The sequence below is a fragment of the Aristolochia californica genome, unplaced genomic scaffold (assembly GCF_029961685.1).
Source record: "Aristolochia californica isolate CCGP_79_NKW_82.1479 unplaced genomic scaffold, dmAriCali1.0.hap1 SCAF_5, whole genome shotgun sequence".
Taxonomy (NCBI): domain Eukaryota; kingdom Viridiplantae; phylum Streptophyta; class Magnoliopsida; order Piperales; family Aristolochiaceae; genus Aristolochia; species Aristolochia californica.
Window position 1 is genome coordinate 3,530,234 of NW_027182214.1, and position 25,517 is coordinate 3,555,750.

General features: G+C 37.1%; 2 protein-coding genes across 2 annotated transcripts; one reads left to right on the top strand and one right to left on the bottom strand.

The window, feature by feature from the left end:
* The first annotated feature begins 146 nt into the window (after window positions 1-146).
* On the top strand, window positions 147-7,362 carry LOC137966239 (F-box/LRR-repeat protein 3). Its single transcript, XM_068812804.1, has 8 exons — window positions 147-1,112; window positions 2,809-2,934; window positions 3,158-3,262; window positions 3,350-3,743; window positions 4,507-4,636; window positions 4,740-5,034; window positions 6,180-6,431; window positions 6,935-7,362. Exons 1-8 carry the CDS (start codon window positions 483-485, stop codon window positions 6,968-6,970), a joined length of 1,968 nt encoding a protein of 655 aa, XP_068668905.1. The 5' UTR covers window positions 147-482; the 3' UTR covers window positions 6,971-7,362.
* Window positions 7,363-8,630: 1,268 nt separating this feature from the next.
* LOC137966181 (solute carrier family 40 member 1-like) lies at window positions 8,631-20,905 on the bottom strand. Its single transcript, XM_068812726.1, has 8 exons — window positions 20,578-20,905; window positions 11,947-12,097; window positions 11,666-11,862; window positions 10,764-11,237; window positions 10,200-10,371; window positions 9,987-10,124; window positions 9,241-9,351; window positions 8,631-9,116 (listed from the first exon to the last, which is right to left on the bottom strand). Exons 1-8 carry the CDS (start codon window positions 20,703-20,705, stop codon window positions 8,970-8,972), a joined length of 1,518 nt encoding a protein of 505 aa, XP_068668827.1. The 5' UTR covers window positions 20,706-20,905; the 3' UTR covers window positions 8,631-8,969.
* Window positions 20,906-25,517: the final 4,612 nt, after the last annotated feature.

Genomic DNA, 25,517 nt, shown 5'->3' on the forward strand with positions numbered 1-25,517 from the left:
CGGGCAGTCGTGACTGGCGTGAAAAACGCAATAGTTTTTTGAAAATTAAAGTGCATAAGTTGGTCGCTTTGGTCCAAAGATTTCGTACTTATCTGCACTTGATTCTGTCCTTCCTCAAATGCTTGCTCCACCGAATGGTTATTGACTTCTAGGGCGGGGAACTTTTCTGATAGCGAAAGCCCGTCGTCTTCTTCGCACAAAAATGCCCCTCCGGGATCCTCTGTAGTCTGTCCGGAAGGGCTAATGGAATTCCCCTGAGAGCATTGTCAAGTTCTTCTGGCTCGGTTTTGCTCCTTTGGATATTGCAAATTAACGGCCATATCGGATTTCTCCATAACATCTGAGAAGAAAATATCCATCCGCTTTCCTTCTTCCCTTCTCCGCTGACGGCTGACTGCTGGGAGCTATGGCCGCCTGAGCCCCTTGCCAAGTTTCAACACCTCTTTAAAACTAGCCGAAACTGCTAAGTTTCTCGTTCTGTTATGGACTCCCCCTCTTCCTCTTTTTTCGATAAGCTCAATGAAGAAATCCTCTTCTCCATCCTTGACTATCTCGAGGAGACCCCTCTGGACAAGAAGTCCCTCTCCCTCGTCTCCAAATACTTCCATGCCGTTGAATCCCGCCACCGGAAGACACTGAAGCCTCTCCGCCCGGATCTTCTTCCTTCTATCCTCTCCCGACGCTACCGTTCCCTCCGTTCTCTCGATCTATCTCTGTGTCCCCGAGTCTCTGATAAGACCCTCACCACAATCGCTCATCTCTGCCGATCCACGCTCCTGTCTATTAATCTATCCAAATCTAAGCTATTTTCGCATGTGGGATTGTCGGATTTGGTGTTGAACTGTGAGTTTTTGGTCGAAATTGATCTGTCTAATGGCACGGAATTGACGGATTGTGCTGCCGCAGCCATCTCCCGGGCTAAAAATTTGGAAAGGTTATGGTTGGTGAGGTGTAAGTTGATTACGGATTTAGGGATTGGTTGCATTGCCGTTGGCTGTCAGAAGTTGAAGTTGATCAATTTAAAGTGGTGTTTGGGTTTAAGTGATTTGGGAGTCGGCTTGGTCGCAGTCAAGTGTCGCGAGCTTTGCCATTTGGATCTGTCTTATATACAGGTAGATGTATTTCTTCTTTACTTAAAGGTGTCAACTATTCTTACTCAGTGCAGAATAAAGCTTGATCATGTATAAGCATGTGAGCTTTGTGATTCTTAAGGCTTAAAATGAAACTCTTGCGCTTCTTTTGATAATCATTTCCTACTACTCATTTACGATCCATTCAGTTTTTGCATATTCCATAAAAATAGGCTTCGATCTGAGATGACAAGCATTACTAATTGTTGGAGCTAGTAAAGAAGATATTGCTTGCTATTATACCTTTAAATGAGCTGCATTTTCAAGTTAGGCTTTTAAAATGTTTATTCGGAGGTAAATATATTCCACACTGTAGTCAGTTCTTGAACTTAATTGTTTGCAAACTGTTTAGAAATGGCACTCAGAAACTTGGATTTTTTTTTGGCCTTCTAAGTGTAAAATAATTGGGTGCTTGTTATGCCTACTGTTCCAGCTGCAAAATTTTGTTAGGTTTGCTCCATGAACCCAGCTTATATTTAAGGTTTAGACCTTTTTCTTTGTGCACCGTTTCGATTTTTAGAATAGCACAGTATGTGGTTCTCTAGTAACACATTCAAATGAAGGTCTTTTAATGTAATATACTAGTAACTTAAAGGCTCCTTCGTGATTGTCTGGATAATTTTCTTTCAGTAGACTCTCTGTCTGAAGTAAAAAAATGGTTTATAAAATGAGGAGTAGAGGTAAGTCAGTGTGCTGACAAAGTTACCTTCTTCCACAGCTGGTATATCTGATTGTGAACATAAAAGCAAAAATTATGCTAAGAGAAATTTTCTCTGTTGGATTGGAAAACAGAAGTTTTGAGCTGGTACTGGAGCTTATAAAACTGTTGCAAGTTGAAGCTATTCTCTTGCTGTTTTTAGCTGGATGTTAAGAAGAAGTTTTCCACATCGCAATATTTGTAATACATCGATAAGGCTGAAGATAGAAGCTATATGTTTAGGATCACTTGGTTGCATATTTTGAGGAAGGTTCAAATCAATTAGCTGATTCATTGGCATGAGATGGAATCCTTCAAAAGCATCTTTTTGTGTGAGCTGATTGCTTTTTTCTTGTAAGTTACTTCAATTTTGGTTTTATGTATTTGTTTTTCGGGTTTTGTTTTTGGGCTATTTTCTGTAATGATCAGTCATGCCCTCTTGTTTCTTATGCAAACTTTTGTGTTTCCTTGTTTCTTTTTAATAAAACTCTCATTTTATTCCAAAAAAATAAGATAAATACACTTTGTGGATCTGCAATGAGGTGTGCCAGCCTTGCAGGATTCCACCCACAACCAAAACTGACCCGTTCTGCCTTTTCAAAGAACTTTGGTGTGATGTGTGCAGATGATATATGTAAGCAATCATCGAATCCTGGGATCAAGCAGATCTTGTGGGTCCCATCGGGTGATTGGTCTGGCGTTTTTGTCCCTCATTTCCTTTGTGTAGTGATTTGGTGATTAACAAAATGAAACAGTTCCGTAGGGAAAAATCAGTGTCATTCCTCACAAACAGAACAGGCTACAATTTTTCATATAAGCTAAAAAATTTTCTTTTGTCTGCATCCTATAGCTTAGATGCTCACCATCTTTGTCGTCTCTATTATGTGTGAAGATAATGTTCTTTTCCAGCAGTGTTATCATTCATTGCCGTTTATGCCACATTGTTATTGACTTTAAGCCTTCAATTTTTCATACCTTCAGATCACAAAGAAATGCCTCCCATCTATTATAAAGCTGCCCTATCTCAAAGAGCTGATACTTGCTGGCTGCATCGGGATTGATGACGAAGGACTTTCTTCTTTAAAACAAGGATTCAAGTCTCTGAAGGTCATTTTGACTGACCTAAATGAACTCAATATTTGTTATTTTTAATCTTTCTTTTCCTTCAGTTTGGAGACAAAAATGCTTCTATATTCTCTAGTCAGGGAGAGATGCATGATTCAGATATTATCCCGACATCACTGAGAAATATGTTGTGCTGTAGAGTTTAGTTTGTCTTTATTTTATTGAAGTGATATTCGGAGCCTGACTCTGACTTGTCTTGCATCAGACGCTGGATATGTCAAACTGTCTGAATGTGAGCCACAATGGTCTATCCTCAATTACGAACGGTGCTATGAATTTGAACCAACTTATTCTATCCCAGTGCACGCCTGTAAGTTGTTTACTGCATATAACTTTCTAAAGCAGATCAACTTTGAATGATTTGCTTAGGAACTACTTTTACTTTGTGTTTTGTCAGGTTACACAGGCTCTAGCGGACAGCCTAGAAAAGCTGCCCAATCTGCAGTCTATCACATTGGATGGTTGCCGTGTAACGTCAGCCGGTCTGCAGGCCATCGGAAATTGGTGTTTTTCCCTGAAAGAACTGAGCCTTAGCAAATGCCAAGGAGTGACAGATGAAGGTCTTTCATTCATTGTGACAAGGCACAAGGATTTGAAAAAACTAGACATCACTTGCTGCCGTAAGATTACCCATGTGTCTATGACTAGCATCTCCACTTCATGCCCCTCGCTTTCATCACTCAGAATGGAATCTTGCAGCCTGATTCCAAAAGAATCTTTTTCCCTGATTGGGAAAAGTTGCCATCTCTTGGAGGAACTCGATATTACAGATAATGAAGTAGACAATGAAGGTCAACACGGTTTCTATTATGTTCAATCTGGATTGCCAACTAAAGTCATAGTTAACACTTCTGTGGAAGCCACATCACCCACTAAATATTCATAGTATCATGTTTGAAAAATTGATAGTTACTATAATTGTGAGGTTGGGTCCAAGGCCCATCCCATAATGACTAGCCAATTTAGGAAGTCTTTTTCCCAACTAATAAACTCAAAATCTTTGTACTCACTAATCCATGTGAGACTATCACTTAACACTCTCCCTCACATGTAAGCCCTCTTTTGTGGCTCTACAAGTAGATTGTTTGGGTGGATGCCCACATATGAGTACCTGTTGGAATACCATGTGAAGTTGGGTTCAATACCTATCCCAAAATGACTAGCCAAGTTAGAAAACCTATTTCCTAACTAATAAATTTAAGATCTTTGTACTCACTAATCCATGTGGGACTATTGTTTAACAATAATCCCTCCATTGACTTGTTAGCCAGAGTCGACTCTCAGCAATTGCAAAGCCTAGCAAGGTGAAAGTGAACCGTCATTGGTCACTTGTTTTTTCAACTAGTCTTCACAAAATACTATTTTACGACTTGCTCTTCCTAATTGAGGGCTCTTGTGACATGATTGGACTATTATTGGCCATGGTCCAGATTATATAGCGTCACTCATGTGACAGGAGTTCTCACTGATCTGTTAAGTCTTGTGCTCTAGACATTGTTCCACGACTGCTGAAATAATGTGCTCTTAGTGATGTAGTTTCTTACTGACATGCAGGTCTGAAGTCTATCTCTAGGTGTTCAGGACTCCTCACTTTAAACGTTGGTATTTGCTTGAACATAAGTGATGAAGGGCTTATCCATGTTGGCATGTCTTGTCCAAAACTTGTTGAGCTTGATTTGTACAGGTCTTTAATAGTTTATTGATATCTCCTCCTCATCATTAACTTGAATAGCTGCAATGGCATAAGTTTTTATTAAAAGAAAATTCATAGGTTATTTTGATTGCAGGTCTATAGGAGTGACAGATGCTGGTGTTGCTGCAATTTCTAGAGGTTGCCCGAGGTTGCAGATGATTAATCTAGCCTACTGTCCTGCAATAACAGATGACTCGTTGAAATCACTATCAAAATGTTTAAAGTTAACTACACTTGAAATGCGAGGATGCCCTCAAATTACATCAGTGGGACTTTCAGCTATTGCAGTGAGATGCAAGCAACTCACCAAACTTGACCTAAAAAAATGCCACAAGATTAATGATGCCGGGATGCTTCCACTTGCTCGGTTCTCCAAAAACTTAAGACAGGTATTATCCTATTTTAGTTTTAACCCTTTTCAATTGGAAGGCTCAATATCCTCCGTTGTTTCAATTTTTCCTGAAGAAATGAAAGGGTTGATGATATTAAAAGATACTTAACCAGAAGATCATAACTAAAGCTAAAAGTTGTTTGTGCCTGTTAAAAAGATAGCCTTTGCAATTTTGCCACAAAAACTCCTGATGCTATGTTCTTTTGCATGTAAAAATTTACGCTTAAAAGAAATTTAAAGTGATTGATATTGCTACCTCTCCTGACTGCTGGAGCATCTGAACTTTTCAATAAGTGTGTGAAGTGGATGTTAACTAGGACTTTGGGAGTACTAGAAAATTCAAATTCCCGATGCCTGGGTATACACATTTATAAATCTTCACAAATTTGATGTGGAACCAAGTTGTTCCATTGGCTACCTTCAAGTTTGAGTATTTAATGTTGGCCCTTGTTAGGAATTTGATGTGGGGCACTTGGCTAGAAGTGTACCCAGTTTGTTCAGTTTTTCAGCTTATATGGAGTAGTTGACATTTTCTTCTCACTGCTCTCTGTATATGTAGTTCCTTTGATGTGTTACCAGCAAAATGTGTTGCTGAAAACTAGTTATTTCTTTGAATTTTCAGTTTACTTCTTTGACAATACCAATAATTGAAGAAGTTATACATTTTGTTTCATCAAATATCCAGGTTGCTTGATGATAGATTGGATGTGTAGAAGGTATTCTCTGTTGAAGAGGAAATCTAAAAAATCACTACAAAATAAACCAATATATGTTGCATTGTTTCAACTTAGTGAATTTTTTGGTGAAAGCTTGGGTGCCATTCATATGATCCACTTAAGATTTGTCATTGATCTACATTATGACTTCATATACCATCCTCTTTGAAGCTGAAGAATACCATAGGGAGTTTGTGTGGTTTTAGCACATCATTTTTGTGTAACATAGGTTCGAACTAAAGGTGCCAGTATTTTTGATAGTAGTAAAACCTCTTTACAATACCTTACTGTAATCTGATAATGATGTTCATTTCCTTTCTACTGATTAACCTATCTTACTGCTCTGTTACCGATGTGGGACTTCTAGCTTTAGCCAGCTTCAGTTACATACTGTAATCTGAGAATGATGTTCCTTTCATTTCTACAGATTAACCTGTCTTACTGCTCTGTTACTGATGTGGGACTTCTAGCTTTAGCCAGCATCAGTTACTTACAGAACATGACCATCTTGCACTTACGGGGTTTGACTCCGAATGGTCTGGCTGTTGCTTTATTGGCTTGTGGTGGCTTAACAAAGGTGAAGCTCCACTCTGCTTTTAAACCATTGTTAGCTCAAACTCTTATCAACCACATGGAAGCTCGTGGTTGTACCTTTCACTGGAGAGACAAGCCTTTCCAGGTATGCTTCTCTTTTATCCTAGAACTCTGCATATATTAACTTCCCATATCTTTTTTTTACTGAAAGACTTCCCATATATTAACTTCCCATGTCTCTATCTGTGGATCATGTATGTTTTTGACAAACTAAATGATGTTAGATTGCATTAAGATTATCCATATATTTTAGTGTTTGTAGACCAAGTGCCCTAGTACTTCTTGTGGACTTCTGGAACGAAAAATAGTAACAAAAGTCCAAATGCAAACTTTCCAACAATACATTCCTGTTGCATCTTATGAAATAACAGAAGTAAGCTGACCTATTTTCAGTTTTCATGGAATGGGGGGATTAGTTAAATGCAACTTTGCCTGTCAGTGCTTTACCACCCTGTTGTCTGCGATAGAGATTTATCGTAGACTAGATGAGCTTTGCTTGGTTATCCCTCTACCCCGTCATAATACCATGTAAACTGTGCTCAAACGAAGTCATTTGACTGGCTACTTGTATGGTTGTTTCCGTCGCAGGCTGGAGAGGATAAAAAGAATTGGAAGGTTCATTGAGAAGATTCAGCATTCAACCCAGAAGCGCATTCTCTGCTAATAGATTTCTCCATATATTTAAAAAGAAAACTCAAGAGGGGAAATGAGTGACTTCCTGCACTCAGTTTGTCCCTCCCTCATGTTCTGTAAATGCTCTGCGGCTGTTGTTTTGATCCACTAATTGTGGAAAACTTGGGAAAGAGTCCCATTTACACATTTTTGTCAAAAAAGAAAAAGAAAAAAATGAGATGTATATTAATCTGGTATCAAGGATGCAAATATAACCTTGGTATCATTAGGCCACTTGTCACTGGTCAGAAGCTAAACGAGTGGATGAGAATTTGTTTTCCATACCCTGTTTGATTTGACAGGAAGAGGAAAGAAAAGGCTCCTAGTTTTAGAATTTTTTTTTCAATTAAAATTGTCTCATTTTCTTCTTGTCTTCTCTCAATTTCTCTGAGAACTAAAAGTTTGATTATAAAGAAGATGGAACTAATGTCATTTTTATGGTGAGATCTTGAGTAAAATTGAATGAAGAATTACAAAGAGAAACAAATAGAGAAAAGATAATTTCTTGCTCTGAAGAAACACTTGATGAATTAGTTTAATCCACTTGCCAGTAGTTTCTACCTGGGTTTAGATAGTAACTGGGTATATCTGATAGTGACTTGTATTCGATCTCCAAGGGATTCTCCTATAATGGAGAGATGTGTGTGTAAGAACCAGTCTCTAGTTAGGGATTAACTTTCCCTGATTTCTTTTCTTATAGTTCAATTACAGATATTACATTAAAGAGAAAATATAAACCTATGCTCTTAAAAGTGGTTTCTGACTTAGTGGACTTATTCGAGGTGACTCTCTCTTCCTATTTTTTTACCTTGTGTCGAAGTGTTTTCTACAACCATTTGAGAAAGTGTAAGGGACTGTTTGTGCCACCATAGGAAAATAAAACAATGGAAAAGTCATTTTTCATTTGACTAATTTTCTCATTGAAAAAAATACCCTTTGACCGGTTTTCTTATGTTTGTGTCGCCATAAACTAAAAAAATAAAAAGCGCATAAAAATGAATAGATTAGATAGAAAAAAGTCGACAAAACCTAATTTATCTTTTGCTAGTTAATGTAGTGAATTAGTTTATGGAACACTCACAAATTGTTTATCATGTTCTTGTTTACAGAATATTGCGGTATTTGAAACAATCGCTTAATAAAGGTTTAATGTATAAACCTCATGAAATTCTTGGGATTAAAAAGGTTCTTTTATACCGATTATGCAAGCTCTAAAATATTTGCAAGTGGTTTTATACCTTTGTTGTTGGAAATTTTTACTGAAAAAATAAAAAGTAAATTATGGTTTTTCAATCTAGTGTAGAAGTTGAGTATAGAACTATGACTCATATAACATTTGAGTTTCTATAGGTAAAATGTTTAGTTGAGGACTTTGATTTTCCTGTCAATGCAAATGAGTTATGACAATCATGCTAAGAACCTTTTCATTCACCAAAATCTGTTGATGCACCTCTCACAATGCATACCTACCTCCACCTCTACCTCCTGCGAGAGTTATTCTCACATAAGAGAACTAAGGAAATATCCAAATACCTCACAAGGTAAAAACAGCGATCACTTACAGCCATTATCACTTTTGGACAGACAGGAGATGTTGTTTGCTGGTGGGTGAAGTTGCTTCTTCCTCCAAAAGTCCCTTTTCATACACATTCTGTCTTTCAGACAAGAAATACTCACAAATGGTACAGTAATGGCCAAAGAGTCTGAAATTTGAGCCCCTTCGATAATTGGTATCCTTGTCTTCTTAGAATGTATAATTGATACAAGCTTACAGAGCAAGTCATTGAGAAGATAGCCACATGAAATGGTGAAATAATTGTATTGGTCTCAAACGGTAATCACCATTAGTTCGCCATGGATAACATCTGCAGCAGCTCGGTCTAAAATGAGATCATCGTCGAAAACCAGGACTTTCTGTCAATCGGATGTTATCTCTTACTTCTTGGAGTCTTTAAGCTGCGTTTGTCGATGCAATCGTTTTAGCAAACAGCTTGTCGAAATGAAACAAGTGCTTCCTTACTCGATATATGTGGATTGTGTAGAGAATCCCTGCGAGCGTCGCCCATGAAAATGAGATGATTACCAGCTTACCGAATTCCTGTTCACAGCATCAGAAGGTTAAAAGTTGAAAAGGGACTAAACTTACTAAGCAAAAGGATTCTTTTTAAGCTTGCAACTTATGATTCATCTCCAAAGTAATTTTTTTTCTGAATGATAACTACCTGAGGGTTTGAAATAATTATACCCATGATGTAATTCATCAAATCCAGCATGGATTGAAGTGAGTTTTGGACTCCTCCCACAACACATCGATCGGATTCAGGGACTAAATCCTGGTCAAGTGAAAAAAATAGAAGGAAAAATCTGCTAAAAAATATAAGAAAAGAGTAGCTTTGATATAAAAATCACTAAACAGTATAGAATTACTACTGATATCTACAACAATTACATGGATGTTGGAGCAGTTGAAAACAAGATGAGGCTTAGAACAGACTTCTGCAATAACTGGATGCTCCCAACAACCGACATCTTATGAGTATAATCTTATTTAGAATGATTGCAAACAAACCAATGCTCATATTATTGTTGGAAGATATGATGTAATTAGGGAGTCATTGATGTAATTAGTTTATGTTTCTTGTCTTTTCTTCACTCTTACTAGGGTGAAGGGTATAATTATAATATTATACTTTTATCAGTTATAAATAGAGCTTAAGGGGGAGGGTTTGGAGATAAGTCACTTTTTCTCTTCTTCTCCTAAAACCTCCTCTCCACAACTCTTCTTCTTCCTCTCAGCCCTTAATCTTCTTCTACTGTGATTATACCTCATAGAATCCTAAGTTTCAACAAGTATATTTCTTCTGGGGTAGTATGCATATCAAAGCCAGGAAAATGAAATCCATGTCTACCAAAAACTAAAAGTGAATTAAGTTATAGATAATAATGCTTCAGAGTTAAATAACTTTACCTGCATTAGTTGCATAACAGCTAAATCAAACATCCACAGGCCAAGCCGAGAAGCTGCAACTCCAGACATCAACATCCACGCTGAAATATGGTCATTTTGAACCCATATTGATGCAACACATACCACCAAAAAGCACCACTACAGAAAATTTTCTTCACATGAACAACAAATTTCTAATGGAAGAAAACAGAAAATAAGCGATTCAAATTACACCTGAGTCCATATAGACCATAGTCCTGTTCTCAGGGTTGAGATATGAGAATGCAGGACTGGGTATAAAAATGTTGCACTTATCCCTACAACAGCACTTACACCTCGAGCTATTCCAATAACATAGGCAGGTATCTTTTTCCATTCTAAAGTAGCTGTCATCAGTGTCCCAAAGCTACAGGGAGTAGAAAATTGTAGTCAAACCATTTTTGAAAGTTCAGGAGACATATGAAAAGAGATAGACAGCCCACTGTAAATGATTAAATTAAACGAAATAATGGTGTTTGAAGGTTTTGGGCTCTGAATGACTTAAAGGGGAGAGAGTGGGAATATCTGACTAAGCATGAAAGTGTTGATGGGGATGACTTTCTTGTGATTGTCAAGTGGGTCAAAGCTCAAACTAATAATTTAGTTCCTTGATGAAAATATTTAAGGCCTAGGCACCCCCACTGTGATAACTAGATCATCTGATACCTAGATCATCTAATTCTCTTTTCAATGGACATTGTCTAATGCCTGGCAAAAATGTTATTAGTTACTGAAGCTTTCAATATTAAGGAACCTTACCTGAGAACTGTAAAATATAGTAGAGCCAAAGCCACTCCTGGAAGCACCACTTCTTGCTTTAGGTAGACAATCCATGCATCCATAGAAAAACATTTTGTGATCAAACAAATTACTTTTCTTACATATCCATTTTCCGACGATAATGAAATTGTCTCAGAAGAAAGCAAGTCCTTTTCCTGAGGAATTAAAGAACTTTCACATGTGTCATTAGATGCAAGTTCCCAAGTCCTTTGGCTGTTTTCACTCAAGGCCGGATATCCATTATATACAGAAAGCAGAAGCCAATATTGTAGCCAAACAGATATAGTGTTCCAAAGAGCCAGGGCAATTGCAGAAGCCTTGAGGGAGATAAAACTAACGATCAATCCAGTAAATACAGGAGCCATTAACTTGCATATTAGATCAATCCGTCTAATAGTTGAGTTCATTTTTGTTAGGACGTCTTGAGGTTTTCCACTTGAGATCACAACCACCCTGCAATTTCAGAAATAAGATACCAGTGACTTTCTTATCTGCCTGTCATTACAAGAAAGTAAGCAATAGCATCTACTCAATTTTATACTGACAAGTATCTCAGTGAAAGCATCTCTTGACTTCAAAAGTAACAGTCGCTAATCAAGAACTAGGAAAGAGGAAAAAAAGGATGTAAAAAACTTGTTTACAGTGATTAAATAGGATGGTGAATTCAGAAAGATAAACAACCTATTAGAAACAAAAGATGGAATGAACTTCAGACAACAAAAGTGTCCAAACAAATCAAAACACCGCACGTTTAGGTTAAAAGTTTTTAAAGGATGGGGAAAGTAGAGGCAAGAAGAATAAAAGACTATTAAAACTAATGGATTAGAACAAGAAAAAGTATTGTGCCACCCTTTTTAATGTTAAACGTAGAATTTAATTACCATTCCCTTTCAATCATAATGGTGCCAGCCATACTTGAAAGAACAGCAGTTGCTCCAGTCAGATTGGTTAAGATGAAAAGAAAAATAAATGCTGAGAAATTTGTTGACTTCAAGCTGTGATAGAACAGAAGCAAAAAGACAGATATTCCAGCCACCGCAAAGGATATATTTTGCGTCAACAGCCATGCTCGAAGAACCTGCACATTTAAAGCTAAAATTTAAGAATTTTGGTCTGAATGCAACTCATAATAGTCATGGACAGTGTTAGGAGTTCTATGTACCTGAATGTATGTAAATCTGTCTATGCATCTGCCAACAGTTGGACCCAATAATGCAACAGATGTGGCTTCAACAACACCATAAACAGCAGCAAAGAGCAAAGAGTTGGGCCAGACATTAATCATGTATAAACCTACTGCAAATTCCCACATTCTGAAAAAACAAAAACAACAAAAAGAAAACATAGTGAGTTGACCAGCAATGAATTAAGATGAAAGACATACTGAGGACCCCCCTCCCTGACTCCTACATTTATAGAAAAAGAATCCCTGATAGCAGGATGCAACTATGGTAAGTGCTTCTACTTCTAAGAGAACAAATGTAGCTAAGTTCAAAATATGGTACTCTTAGTAAGTTAAAAAGGGGCAAAATAAGTCTTGATTTAGTTGTAAAATGGGATCCCAAAAGTTTAACAGCACGTTCTAAATAAAGAGTGCATTGCAGAAGGTGACTCACGATATCAGACTATGAAACATTCAATAAGAGGAAATATAAATGATACCCAGATAATAAAATGAAAATTTCACTCTGGATCTCCACATTTAGTAGTTTAATCACAGCATCTTTGGCTGCAATTGCAGAATTAAACTCGATATCCACAGTGAATGTACTACTTCTGATTGAACATAGGCTTTAGAATAAAACGAAGTACTAAGCAAAAATCTGACTCTTTCATTGATTAAGATAGGTTTTATTCAAAAAATCAATTTCTTGAATGAATAATAATCTTCAAGAAAGGCCCAAGATTTTTGTCTTTTGTATTTGAGGAAGGTTCAGGGCACAAGATCATAACAATTCAGTGCTGCTGATGAGTATGGTGATTCCATTATGTTTGAGAGCAGAAGGAAGAAGAAACTCACATATTTTGGTGAAAATATCGGCAACCTACAGGTGAGATTACACATACTGCGTGTGAAGTTTGTTAGAAATAACAAGTTCTCGAAGGAAATGATAATCCAATTCAATACGCTTGGCTCGTTTGTGAGAAACTGAATTGGAGCCCAGGAAGATTACACTTTTGTTATCATATAAAAGAAGAGGTAGATGTGGAATAAGAACATGAAGATCACAAAAGAGATGCGTAAGCCAAAGAAGTTCAACTGTAGTATGCGCAAGAGCACGATACTCAGATTCACAGTTGGAACGTGATACAGTATGTTGTTTTTTAACACTCCAAGAAATAAAATTGTCACCAAGATAAACAGAGTAGCCATAGGTAGAACGACGAGTGTCAGGACAACTTGCCTAGTCAATATCAAAGTAAGCAACTAGAGAACTAGGAGTAGCAAATGGGCGAAAGGTAAGGCCAAAGTGAATGGTGCCTTTGACATAGCAAAGTATATGCTTAACAACAAGAAAATGATCTTCAATGGGAGCATGCAGGAATTGGCTAACAGAGTTGACTGCATGGGAAATGTCAGGGCACGTGATGGTTAAGTATTGAAGTGCGCCAACAAGAGACCTATAAAGAGTGGGATCCAAAAATAGAGAACCATCAACAGACATGTTGGGAAATGACCATAGGTGTATGGACAGGTTTGCAGTCAAGTAACTGAACTTGAGTAAGAATATCCCGTGCATATTTCAACTAACTGATAAATAGTCCATCGGTAGTTGGCAAAACCTCGAGCCCAAGAAAGTAATTGGGAGGACCCAAATCCTTAGTGGCTAACTCAAAATTGAGCTTACGAGTGAAGCCGTTTTTAAGAACTGAGTTGTTGTCAGTAACAATGATGTCATCAACATAAAGGAGTAGACAAATAATGTCAGAGTGCTTATGAAAGACAAACAAAGAAGTGTCAGCATGGCTGCAAGAGAAACCAAGTTGAGTGAGAAAAGAGCTGAAACACTAGAACCCAAGCATGAAGAGCTTGCTTGAGACCATAGAAAGCCTTTGCAACTGACAAATGTGATGAGGGAAACAAGGGTCAATGTACCCAGGAGGTTGTTCCATATAAACATTTTTCAATTAGAATACCATTGAGGAACGCATTCTTGATGTCAAGTTTTGAAGAGGCCATTTGTTGGTCACAACAATAGAGAACACAACTTAGACAGTGGTAGCCTTGACAACAAGACTAAATGTATCAATGTATTCAAGAACAAGTACCCGAGTGTAACCTTTGGCAACAAGGCGTGCTTTGAGACGCTCAATGGATCTATTAGGTAGATATTTGGTCTAAAACACCCATTTGGAGCCCACAATATTGGTGTTGGCAGGTCGAGGAGTGCGATTATTTTGCAGAGTTTGAACTTCTTCCTCCATGGCAACAAGCCAAGCAGGATTTTTAGTAGAATATTTGAAACCTTTCGGCGCAGTAGAAATAAAGAGAGCAGAGGGAAATCCAGTGGATCCTACAATACCGAGGTTGGCCGGATGGCAAGTTTTGAAAATACCAGTTTTAGCTTGTGTAAGCATATGGTGGGAACCCAACAGAAATATAGAAGCAGGAGCAAGAGGAGTGATCCGTGTCTCAGTAGGTTTTGGACTGGAAGCCTGGTGCGGTGAGGAGGGACTTGCAAAAGAATCAGTGGTCTGCAAGGACTCGTCAACTAGATCAGTACAAATAGCACACAGGTTAAATCCGGATTGAGTAATGGGTGGAGAATGGTGTGTAGAGGAAGGAGGGGATTCTGCATGGAGAAGACAAGGTTCCAGAAAATTGGAAAAATGGAGAGAAGAAAGGGGTTGAGCTTGAGAGGTTTTAATGGAAGGAAAATCGTTTTCATCAAATTGAGCATGGTAGGGGATTTAGAGCCGAGAGCTGAAGGGATCAAGGCAACGAAACCCTTTATTAGAGGTATTGTAACCCAAAAAAATGCAAGGAATTCTGTGAAGTGAAAATTTATTAGACATAATCATGTAAGCAAGGATAAACATGACAAACAAAGGGATGAAAATTTTCATAGTTTAGAAAGGAACCATATAAAGTTCAAATGGTGATTTACCTCCAATAAGTGATGTGGGCAAACAATTGATGATGTAAGTTGTAGTGTTGAAGGCGTAAACCCAAAAAACGAGGAGAGAGATAGGAGTGAAAAAGAAGTGTGAGACCAGTCTCAATCACATGACGATGTTTGTGTTCAGCACGACCGATTTTAGGTAGGAGTATATGGACAAGAAATTTGATGGTAAATGCTAGAAGTACGAAGATGAGTTTTGAAGCAAGTGCTAGTAAATTTACCCTCGCCATGACTTTGAAATTTTTTAATATGGGCAGAATATTGATTTTCCACAAATTTTTTAAATTGGATAAAAACATCATAAAAAATGGACTTAAATTTTAAAGGATAAAGCCAAGTGAATCTTGAAAAATCATCAATGAGGAGAACATAATAGGCAAGTCCTAAATTGGATTTGAAGGGTGAACGGCCCCATATGTCACAATGAATAAGATCTAACACATTAGACGACCTATGCTCATGACATGGATATGGCAAATGATGATTTTTTGCAAGTTGACATGTACTACATGATGATGGAGAGGGCAATAAAGATGTACTTATTTATGTAAGGAAGAAATAACAGAATGATTTACATGTCCAAGGCAAACATGTCATGGATCATTGGAAGCATGTAAATATTTATTCTTAAGGACAAAAATAAAGGCAGGGTTACCACATTCCAGCACATATAAGCCTTCATCTCTCTTATTGGTCACCACCACCTTTCCTGTGAGACAATTCTGAACAGTGAAAAGATTTTTAGTAAATGTAACGGATAAAGGAAAATCATACGTTAATTTACTAATGGAGAAATTTTTTTGGTGAGATGAGGAACAACTAAAACATCTAACAACTGAATATTTGGGGTAGGAGAGAGAATATCAGTGTGTGATATAGGAAATGAGGCACTATTCCCTACAATTACAGAGTCCTTACCCATGTACTGAGTGGATTGATCTAGGACGGATGGGTCATTGGACATATGGGTCGAAGATCCAGTATCCAAGAACCAATCAAAGGGCACATATCGATTTAGAGAGCATGATCTAGTGAAATCCTTAACAAGATGTTAAGTTGTGGAGCTTAATCAAACCTACGCTGAGTTGGTACGCAAATCGACCTTTATAATTAACTGTTATTTCATTAACGATGATTTGGGAATTTCACTCTTGTAAAGTAGTTGCCCTAATTTCTTTTTATAATTAGGAGGCACAACTATTAGGGTTTCATCATCATCACAGAGAACCTTGAGTTGCAGCCCAAGAGAGATTAGAGAAAACACTTGTAAGTGTGCGATTTCTTTTGTAAACTATTTTATCTTCATAGTGGATTACTACAATGGCAGAAGACAGAACGTAGTCTCACCTTGAGGCAAACCAGTATAAATTTTGTTAATTTTTTTGTTTGGTTTTCCTTTCTTCCGTGATTATTATTATTACTCTCGTTAGTTTGGAATTAGGGCATCTAATTCCTCACACAAGATGGGCGCGAGACTCATTGGACTTATTGCAGGCATAACGATGGTTGTAGCTATCAACATAATGACTGCCAAGATGACATATCTGGCAGTGAGGAGCGTGACGCCCTTGACCAGAATGGGTTCAGCCTCGGTTAGCTTAATGGCAGCCAAAACCATTGGTTCGGCCATGGGTTCGACCAGAACCGCAGTGGGTCGATTGGTCAGAACCACGAGATGCAGTAGTGGGAGGAACAAGGCTCTTGAGCAATTTATGGAAGAGCTCAAAACTCTCAGCTTTGGAGACGAGGTCAGAGAAATAGGGGAGACGCATGAGGGCCATTTGTGTGGTGGAGAAGATGGAGAAATCGGCTCCGAGTCCACAAAGAAACCAACGGAGTTTGTTGGTGTTGTTGACAGGCCTGCCAATCGTGTGAAGTTGGTTGTAGAGACCCTTGAAATGCATGTGTAGGCGGCAACAGATTGATTGCCGCGCTTCAACTATTGGAGGTAGTCCTTGAGATGGATTTCTCAAGCCTTCAACCGGTGGGTGAAGGCATTTTCCAATGCTAGCTAGACCTTGCAGGCAATGGAGAGGCCAATTGCTTCGGATATTGCCTCCTCGGTGAGGGAGGAAAGGAGGAGGCTAAGAAGGCATTGATCCAATGCTTTCCATGCCAAATATTCGGTAGTAGGGGTGGTAGAATCGACAGCAACAAACTGAGGTGGTGACGCTAGGGTTCCGTCCACATAGCTGAGAAGGGGAAGAAATTGACTTTTCCAGATGAGGTAGGCTCTAAAGGAGAGTTTAATGGTAATCATGTGGATTAGGGTATGAAAGGGGAGAAGATGAGGAAGGGATTCAGCGGCCATTGAGGAAGTCAGAAAGACGAACAAGGAGAAGAAAGATTTCAAGGAAAACTACCTTTGATACAGGCATAGAAACCTTTGGTCTTCTAACTCCTTTTATGCCTTTGAACTAGGTGAACGTCCTCCCCCCCCACCTCGGCAAAATGTAGGCAAAAAACTAACTAATTGAAGAGAATCACGTTGTATTTTTTGTAATCTTTCCATTGTAAATCAATACTAAAACTGTATAAATTGAATACAAATCCTCATCATCCATTCGTGGTGATTACAAAGATTCAATTAAATCTTTACATGGTATTTGGAGTTCTCGTCAATCCCTTCATCTCACTGATTGAATTTCTCACTTTTTCAATGGGAATCTGGCTCGTCGAGTGAGTACCGGGCATCGTAGAAGGAGATCCTCCCACATCGAGAGAGAATCTCGAATCCGTGTCACAGGACCATCACCTGTACCCGTAATTTGTGACCTCAGACTGCGTCTCGCGGTACCAAAACTCACGGAACCTCCAGGAAGACAATGTCGGCCTCTTGCTCTCCCTCGGTGTTGACTTGTGCCAACTCTTTTTTTATCTTTTGCTTTCCCTGCCACTTCTGCAACTTCTTGCTAAAAACGGATGCCACTACCCAAAAGCTCCTAGTGATTTCCTTGAAATCTTTCTTCTCCTTTACCGTCTTCTCTAACTTCCTCAATGGCCGCCAAATCCCTTCCTCACCTTCTCCCCTTTCATACCATAATCCACATGATTACCATTAAACTCTCCTCCACAACCTACCTCCTCCAAAAAAGCCATCTTCTTCCCCTTCTTGAGAGTCAAAATCTCCTTAGCTATGTGGACAAAACCCTAGCCCCACCACCTCAATTTTCCATCGCCGATTCTACCACCCCTACTGCAAAATATTTGACATGGAAAGCAATAGATCAATGCCTTCTTAGCCTCCTCTTTTCCTCCCTCACTGAGGAGGCAATGGCCGAAGCCATTGGTCTCTCCCCTACAAGCGAGTTCTAGTTCGCGTTGGAAAATGCCTTTAGCCACCGGTCAAAGGCTCAAGAAAATCATCTCAAGGACTACCTCTAGCAGCTGAAGCACGGTAATCAAATTTTTGCCGCCAACACCAGTGTTTTCAAGGGTCTCTTCGACTTGCTTCACGCAATTGATAGACCTATCGGCAACACCAACAAACTCCATTAGTTTCTCCGTGGACTCGGAGGCAATTTCTCCACCTTCTCCAGCACACAAATGGCCTTCTCGCCTCTCCCCTATTTCTCCGACCTCATCTCCAAAGCCGAGAGCTTTGAGCTCTTCCAGAAATCGTTTGAGAGCCCTATTCCTCCCACTGGTGCTTTCAGTACCACATCCCGTGGTTCTGACCGGTCGACTCACCACAACTCTTGTCAAACCCATGGTCGAACCAATGGTTCTGGCCGCCATTATGCCAACCAAGGCAAAACCTATTATGGTCAAGGGTGCAACTCTCTTTGCTGCCAGATATGTCGTCTTGACAATCATTATGTTGATCGTTGCAACAAGCGTTATGCATGCAGTGAGTCCAATTAGTCTCGCACCCATCTTGTTGATGCTTTCATTGGATCATGCTCTCTAAATGGATCTACACCCTCTGACTAGTTCTTGGACACTGGAGCTTAAACCCATATATCCAATGTCCCAGTCATCCTAGATCAGTCCACTTAGTACATCGGTAAGGACTCTATAATTGTGGGAAATGATGTCTTTTTACCTATCTCACACATTGGTATTCTCTCTCCTACCCTAAATATTCAGTTGTTAGATATTTTAGTTGTTCCTCATCTCACCAAAAATCCTCTCTCTATTAGTAAATTAACGTCTGATTTTCCTTTATCCGTTACAATTACTAAGAATTTTTTCACTTTTCAGAATTGTCTCACAAGAATGGTAGTGGCAATCGGTAAGATAGATGGAGGCTTATATGTGCTGATTGTCCTTAAGAATAAATCTTTACATGTTTCCTATGATTTATGGCATGCTCGCCTTGAACATGTAAATCATTTTGTTCTTTATGACATAAAGAAGAACATCTTTATTGCCCTCTCCATCATTATTTGGTACATGTTAACTTGCGAAAATCATCGCTTGCCATATCCACGTCATGAACATAGGTCATCTAATATGTTAGGTCGTATTCATTGTGACATATGGAGCCTTTCACTCATCAAATCCAATTTAGGATTGGCGTTCTCTTGATTGATTATTTTTCACGATTCACCTGGCTTTATCCTTTGAAATTCAAATCCGATTTTTATGATGTTTTTACCCAATTTCAAATATTTGTGGAAAATCAATATTATGCCCTATAAAATTTTATAAAAGTGATGGCAGAGACGAATTTACTAACACTTGCTTCAAAACTTATCTTCATACTTTTGGTATTCACCATCAATTTTGTTGTCCATATACTCTGCCCAAAATGGTCGTTCAAAACATCGTCATGTGACTGAGACTGGTCAGACACTTCTTTTTCACTCCCACCTCTCTCTCCTTCTGGGTTGACGTCTCTAGTACTGCAACTTACTTCATCAACCATTTGCCCACATCACTTCTTGGAGGAAAATCACCATTTGAACTTTTATATGGTTCCTTGTAGAATTATGAAAATTTTCATCTTTTTGGTTGTCATATTTATCCTTGCTTACGTTATTATATGTCTAATAAACTTTTGCCTCGCAGTATTCCTTGCATTTTTTTTGGGTTACAGTCCCTCCTATAAAGTGTTTTGTTGTCTTCGACCCAACTTGACACGGTATTAGAACAGGTAATCATATGTGAACCTCTACCAAAATTATCCACATATAGAGCCATAAAAGAGGGTATACACTTTAGGGGAAGTGCTAAGGAATTGTCCCACATGATTGGTGAGTAAAAAATCTTGAATTTATTAGTAGCTCAACCATTTGGCATTTTTGTCAAGAATGTAATCAACCAAAGTTTATTTGAAGAATGTGACCATTTCCCTATTCTTTACTTATGACAGTTCAACTTCCCCTCAGATTCAGAGGATTATTGAAGAATGTAATCGTTTCCCTATTTTTCAATTTGGACTGTTCAACTTCCTCTCAAATTCAAAAAAGATGAGACTTTGCTTCAAACAAAAGAAAAACCAGTTGGCTACCACATGAATTAGCAAAAACCTGACAAACTTTCAAAATCTGAAGTCTGTGCCCAAAACAAAAAGAAACTCAAGAGGTTCTCAACATAGTCACATCAATCTAATACCAAACCAGAAAGAACAGGAGAGTTATCTGGAGAATGATCTAGCAGAGATAATAACATGTAATCATGAAACTACAGAAAGAATTCGGAAATTTGTAATGAGAATCGTATACCTTGCTCCCCATCTTGCTAGAAAGTGTCCAGTATACAAATACGTATTGAGCGAAGAGTAAACACCTGAAGAAGAAGAACTTCCAAGCAAAGGTTGCCTCGAGTCTTCTTCCACCTCCGTTAGGTCCATATCTTCAGTAAAGATGAACCCTTCTCCTCCAAAACATTACGATTGTTCCGGTAATAACATGCTACCACTGATGCTAACACGCCGTCGGTCGCTATAAGCGAATAAATTAGACGGAAAAAGAGGAAGAAAACCTGCAACAGAGCGATTAAATATGGTGTTCACTCTCAACAACCATTAACTGCCGTTCCGCAAGAACACTATTCCAAATACTATTTTACAGGAGCTTGAATAGACCGAAACTAACTCCGAAGACCTTCACTTAATCTATTCAGTCAACTGCAAAACCTGTTTTTAAAGACAATTTCTGCAACATTTACGGTGCTTTAGCCTGAACCATTTACCACCGCTCCGGATTCTGGTTATTATTTTATAGGAGATTTGCCTAGAACGATAACGACTTCACGTGCATGGATTTGATTCTTTTTAATAATAAACGAGTTGTCTCTTCTGATTATTTTTTTCCATACACACTTTGTATAGGTTTCTCCTTGCATCAGCAACATAAGCACAAAGAACTTTGAGTTAATTCTTCAATTTATTATGAAATATTGATAAAGACTAACAAAATAATAGAAAATTATTTTTCCTTTGACTAATTTTCTCATTGAAATTTTTTTCTATTAGGAAAAATTCTCCTTGATTAGTTTTCTTGTGTTTTTGTTGTCATATCAAATAAAAAAAAAATAGTTATGAAGTTTGTAGCTACACTAGAAACAAATATTTTTTTATAAATAATAAAAAATAAGGTTCACAGTAAGAGGTAAGTGATCAACCATTTTAGTGCTTGTCGGTTTATTTTTCTAATAGTTTCCTATTGAAGCAATAGAAAACTTATTTTTCTATCATTTTTATTATTTCTTAAAAATGTAAAGAATTAAGAAGAATTAAGAGAAAATTTTTTGACCGATGGGAAATTTTCTATGACATTTTTTTCCTACTATTGGCACAAACATACCCCAAATAAAAATATTTTAATATAAATGAAAATAACATAAAAAGTGGTTGTGGGCAATTGTTTGGACAAGTAGTGAATAAAACCGACTGAATAAAAAAGAAAATAGACATTAATTGGCATATCAACCTTTCATAAATTTTGATTTCTCATGTAGAAAACCGCACCATCGTCATCTCAAGCAACCAAATCAAATTCTTTCTGTACAAATGGCCAATTTCGAATTCCAGCACATTGGCTCTATCATTAGTGCCAGCTCCAACAACAGATCGGTGCGTATTGTAAATAAATTAGGAATTTATTATATAGAAATATAAATGAATAAATATAAATAAAAATAAAATATCGTTAAAAGGCAAACATGATTTTGGGAATAATAGAGAAAAATGCATTAAGTGAAATTAAAATCTGCTATAATGCGTAAATAATTAAAAATAATTTAAAAAACAAAATGACTATAAGAGAAAATTTAAATAAACATTTAATTCAAAAGGAAAGAAACAACTAAAAGTTAAATGAGTACTAGATATTCCTTGAAATTTTTAGTGGAGTTTGGCATCACCAATCTCCTATTTTCTGGGTGGTGCCAGCTAATTCTCTCTACTTATACTTAATTATCACTCTCCCCCACTAATTATGTACATCGCCAATCTCCCATTCTAATTTCATGTCACACTAGTTACACAATAGATAGACACACACACAAACACATGCACAAAGAGAGAGAGAGAGAGAGAGAGAGAGAGAGAGAGAGAGAGACAAAAGAAAAAACTAAATAACTTCAACACTCATCTTCAAGTTGAGATGTAAATGTTGCATAGTTTCAATTTGCTTGTAAAATGCTTGAACAAATGTTGCATAGTTTCAATTTGCTTGTAAGATGCTTGAACTACTTGACAAGAAGAGTTTTAGTTAAGATTTCCACAGTCTTAAAGTTTAGAGGAAATGTAAGGCACGCAAATCTCCTAAAAGAAGCCACTCACACTGAAATGTCTATCAATCTCAAAATGTTTTATTGTATCAAGTTGAACGATTGTTAGTAATACGAGTAGAAGTTTTCTTGTCACAATACAAGAGATACCCTAATTGTTTAGTAAAGTTTTTACCCACAAAAGCTAAATTACACTATGTGCCAAAGATCTAAACCATGCTTCTATATTTAAGTGAGTCACTAATGATTGTTTCTTACTTTTTTATGATACAAGATTACCCCCACAAAGCAACAATAACCACTAACTAATCTTCTGCCATCTGAATTTTTAGCCCATCTCCATCTACATAAGCCTCAATAGATAAGTTAGTACATTTCCTAAACAAGAGACCAATACCTAGAGTGCCTTTTAGGTAATTTAAAATTCTCTCTTGTTGCCACCCTATGTTGTACTATCAGGTATGCATGAATTGACTAACAATGCAAATTGAATGAGCAATATTATGCCTAGTCAATGACAAATATAAAAGTCTACCCACTAACCTTTGTCAAACAATAGGTCCCCTACTATAGGACATAATTTATGCCTATTTCAAGGGAAGTAGAAGACGACTTACACCCAAGCATACTTGCTTCCTTGAGCAAATCCAATATATACTTTCTTTGATAGATAAAAATTCTACATCTTTTCTAATATATACCTCTATTTCAAGAAAGTACTTCAGATGTCCCAAGTCTTCACTTACAAATTTCGCCTAATTTTGACTTCAATTCAACAATAAACTTCTCATTTGCACATGTGACCACCATATTGTCAACATAGACAATTAAGACAGTCAAATTACCATGAGCATGCCTATTATACAAAGTATGAACTGCATTACTTTGGTAGTTACGTAGTTGAATTGTAAAAAGTCTCAATCTTGCATTCTATGGATAAGGAGACTATTTTAAGCCATATAAGCCTAAAAACTCCATTTTCAACAACTTTCAAATCTGAAGGAGGAATCAAATGCGCTTCATCTTCTAGCATTCCATTTAGGAAAGCATCTTTAACATCCAAGTGGTACAGACTCCAACAATGAAAGGATAATAACGCTCAAATATTGTTAAATTTTGTAATAAGTTCAAAAGTCTCATGATAATATTCTCTATAACTATTAGTGAACCCCTTAGCTACCAGACAGGCTTTATACCTTTCAGTTTACCCATTAGATCCATTTTTATCAATATAAACCACTGACACCCTACTGGATTCTTATCTTGAGGCAGCTTAGTTAGTTCCCATGTCCCTACTTTTTCAAGTGTTGTCGTCTCTTTCTCCATTGCTTTTCACCATTGAGAAATCACCACTGTCTTTGTAAAGGACTTAGGAGTAATCAAAGAAGACAATTTTGCAATGAAAACTCTATGAGTTGGACTTTGAGACCCATAATTATATCATTAAAAAAAGATATTAAGTACAAGAACAAATGATCTTCCTCTTAGCAATAGGGAGGTCAAGATGATCAAATGGCGGAAACAGATGTTGAGACTCATTGGATTCAATATCTTCATCTAAACCAACATTGTTGTTCTTGTTTAAACTCATATCTATGTCACCTCCAAGCTTCTATCCTACACCTTCAACATTATCCTTCTCCTCTAGAGCATCAACTACAAGAGCAAGCACATCATTCACAATGGGCATAGGAGAACTAGGTCTCTCCCCCTGAGGTGCAACCACCTTGGCATAATACAACTAAGATGAAAAAGAGGTAACATCTCGAGTGGCAAAACTTGAAATTAGTAAGACCAAAACATAAACTAACTTCATTAACTAGAAAAAAAGGTATTTGGATTCATAGAAAATTGAATTTCATCATTATCTCCTTCCATCATATCGGTGCTAAGCATCAACAATGATTGAAGAAAAGAGAAAGGGAAGGAAAACAACTACAAAATAAAAATGTACAAGGAGGTGCACCTTCAAAGTCATCAGCGATGGAGGAGCAACATGTGAGGAACTCTCTATGTCGAGGTTTCCAGTAGAATGGTTTCATCTTCTTCCCGTGAGGTCGAGAGAGTCATGATCAAGAAATGAAAAGCTGCCTTGGACCAATTAGTGCACTAGGAAAGACGGAGTGGAATGTGAATTCCCTTCTTCATTTAAGTGATAAAATTGCATTAGTGTGCATGAAAAGTTGGAGAGGAATTCTTTATCCAAGGGAAAATAGATCACCCTAATAATTCACAAAATGATCGAATATCAAATTCCACCTCTCGCAAGTGAAATCCATTTTTTCCATTGAATCATTTTATAGCTCCCTTCCAATGATAGGAAGGTGTTGGCTAAGGGAGATGCTCCCTGCCTCCCTGTCTTGTCTTCTTTGGTCATCCAAGGGAGAAAGCCATTTGCCATGGTGGGAGGCTTCTCCATTCTTTTCTTTTTTAAGTTAATAATTAATCAATATAAAAAGTTGGTTTAAATTTCATATTATCTTTATTAATGTACAAAATATATTTTGACAACAATAATTAATTATTTTTGGTTAATCACTTAATAAGATAAATGTTACATGAAATTAATTATTAATGTAACTTAATCATTTATGAAATTAATTAACATATATTTATTTAATTATGAGTAAATATAAATATTAACTGAATGATTATTTTATAAAACAAAATATTTTTTATTTATCAAATTAATACATTTGGAAAATTTGTGATTATTTATCATTTTTATAATATAATTAAATAAAAAAATTAAGAATTTAATCTAAAATTATACACAAATTCAAATTATGTTATATAATAACAATTTTTTGTAATTTAATATAAATATAAATGATTATATAAAATTTTGGTTTTAATTTTTATAACTAATTTAATTTTTTAACTAATTTTTTTAAAGTCAAAATAGTTTTTTAAAGTTAGCTCATGATCG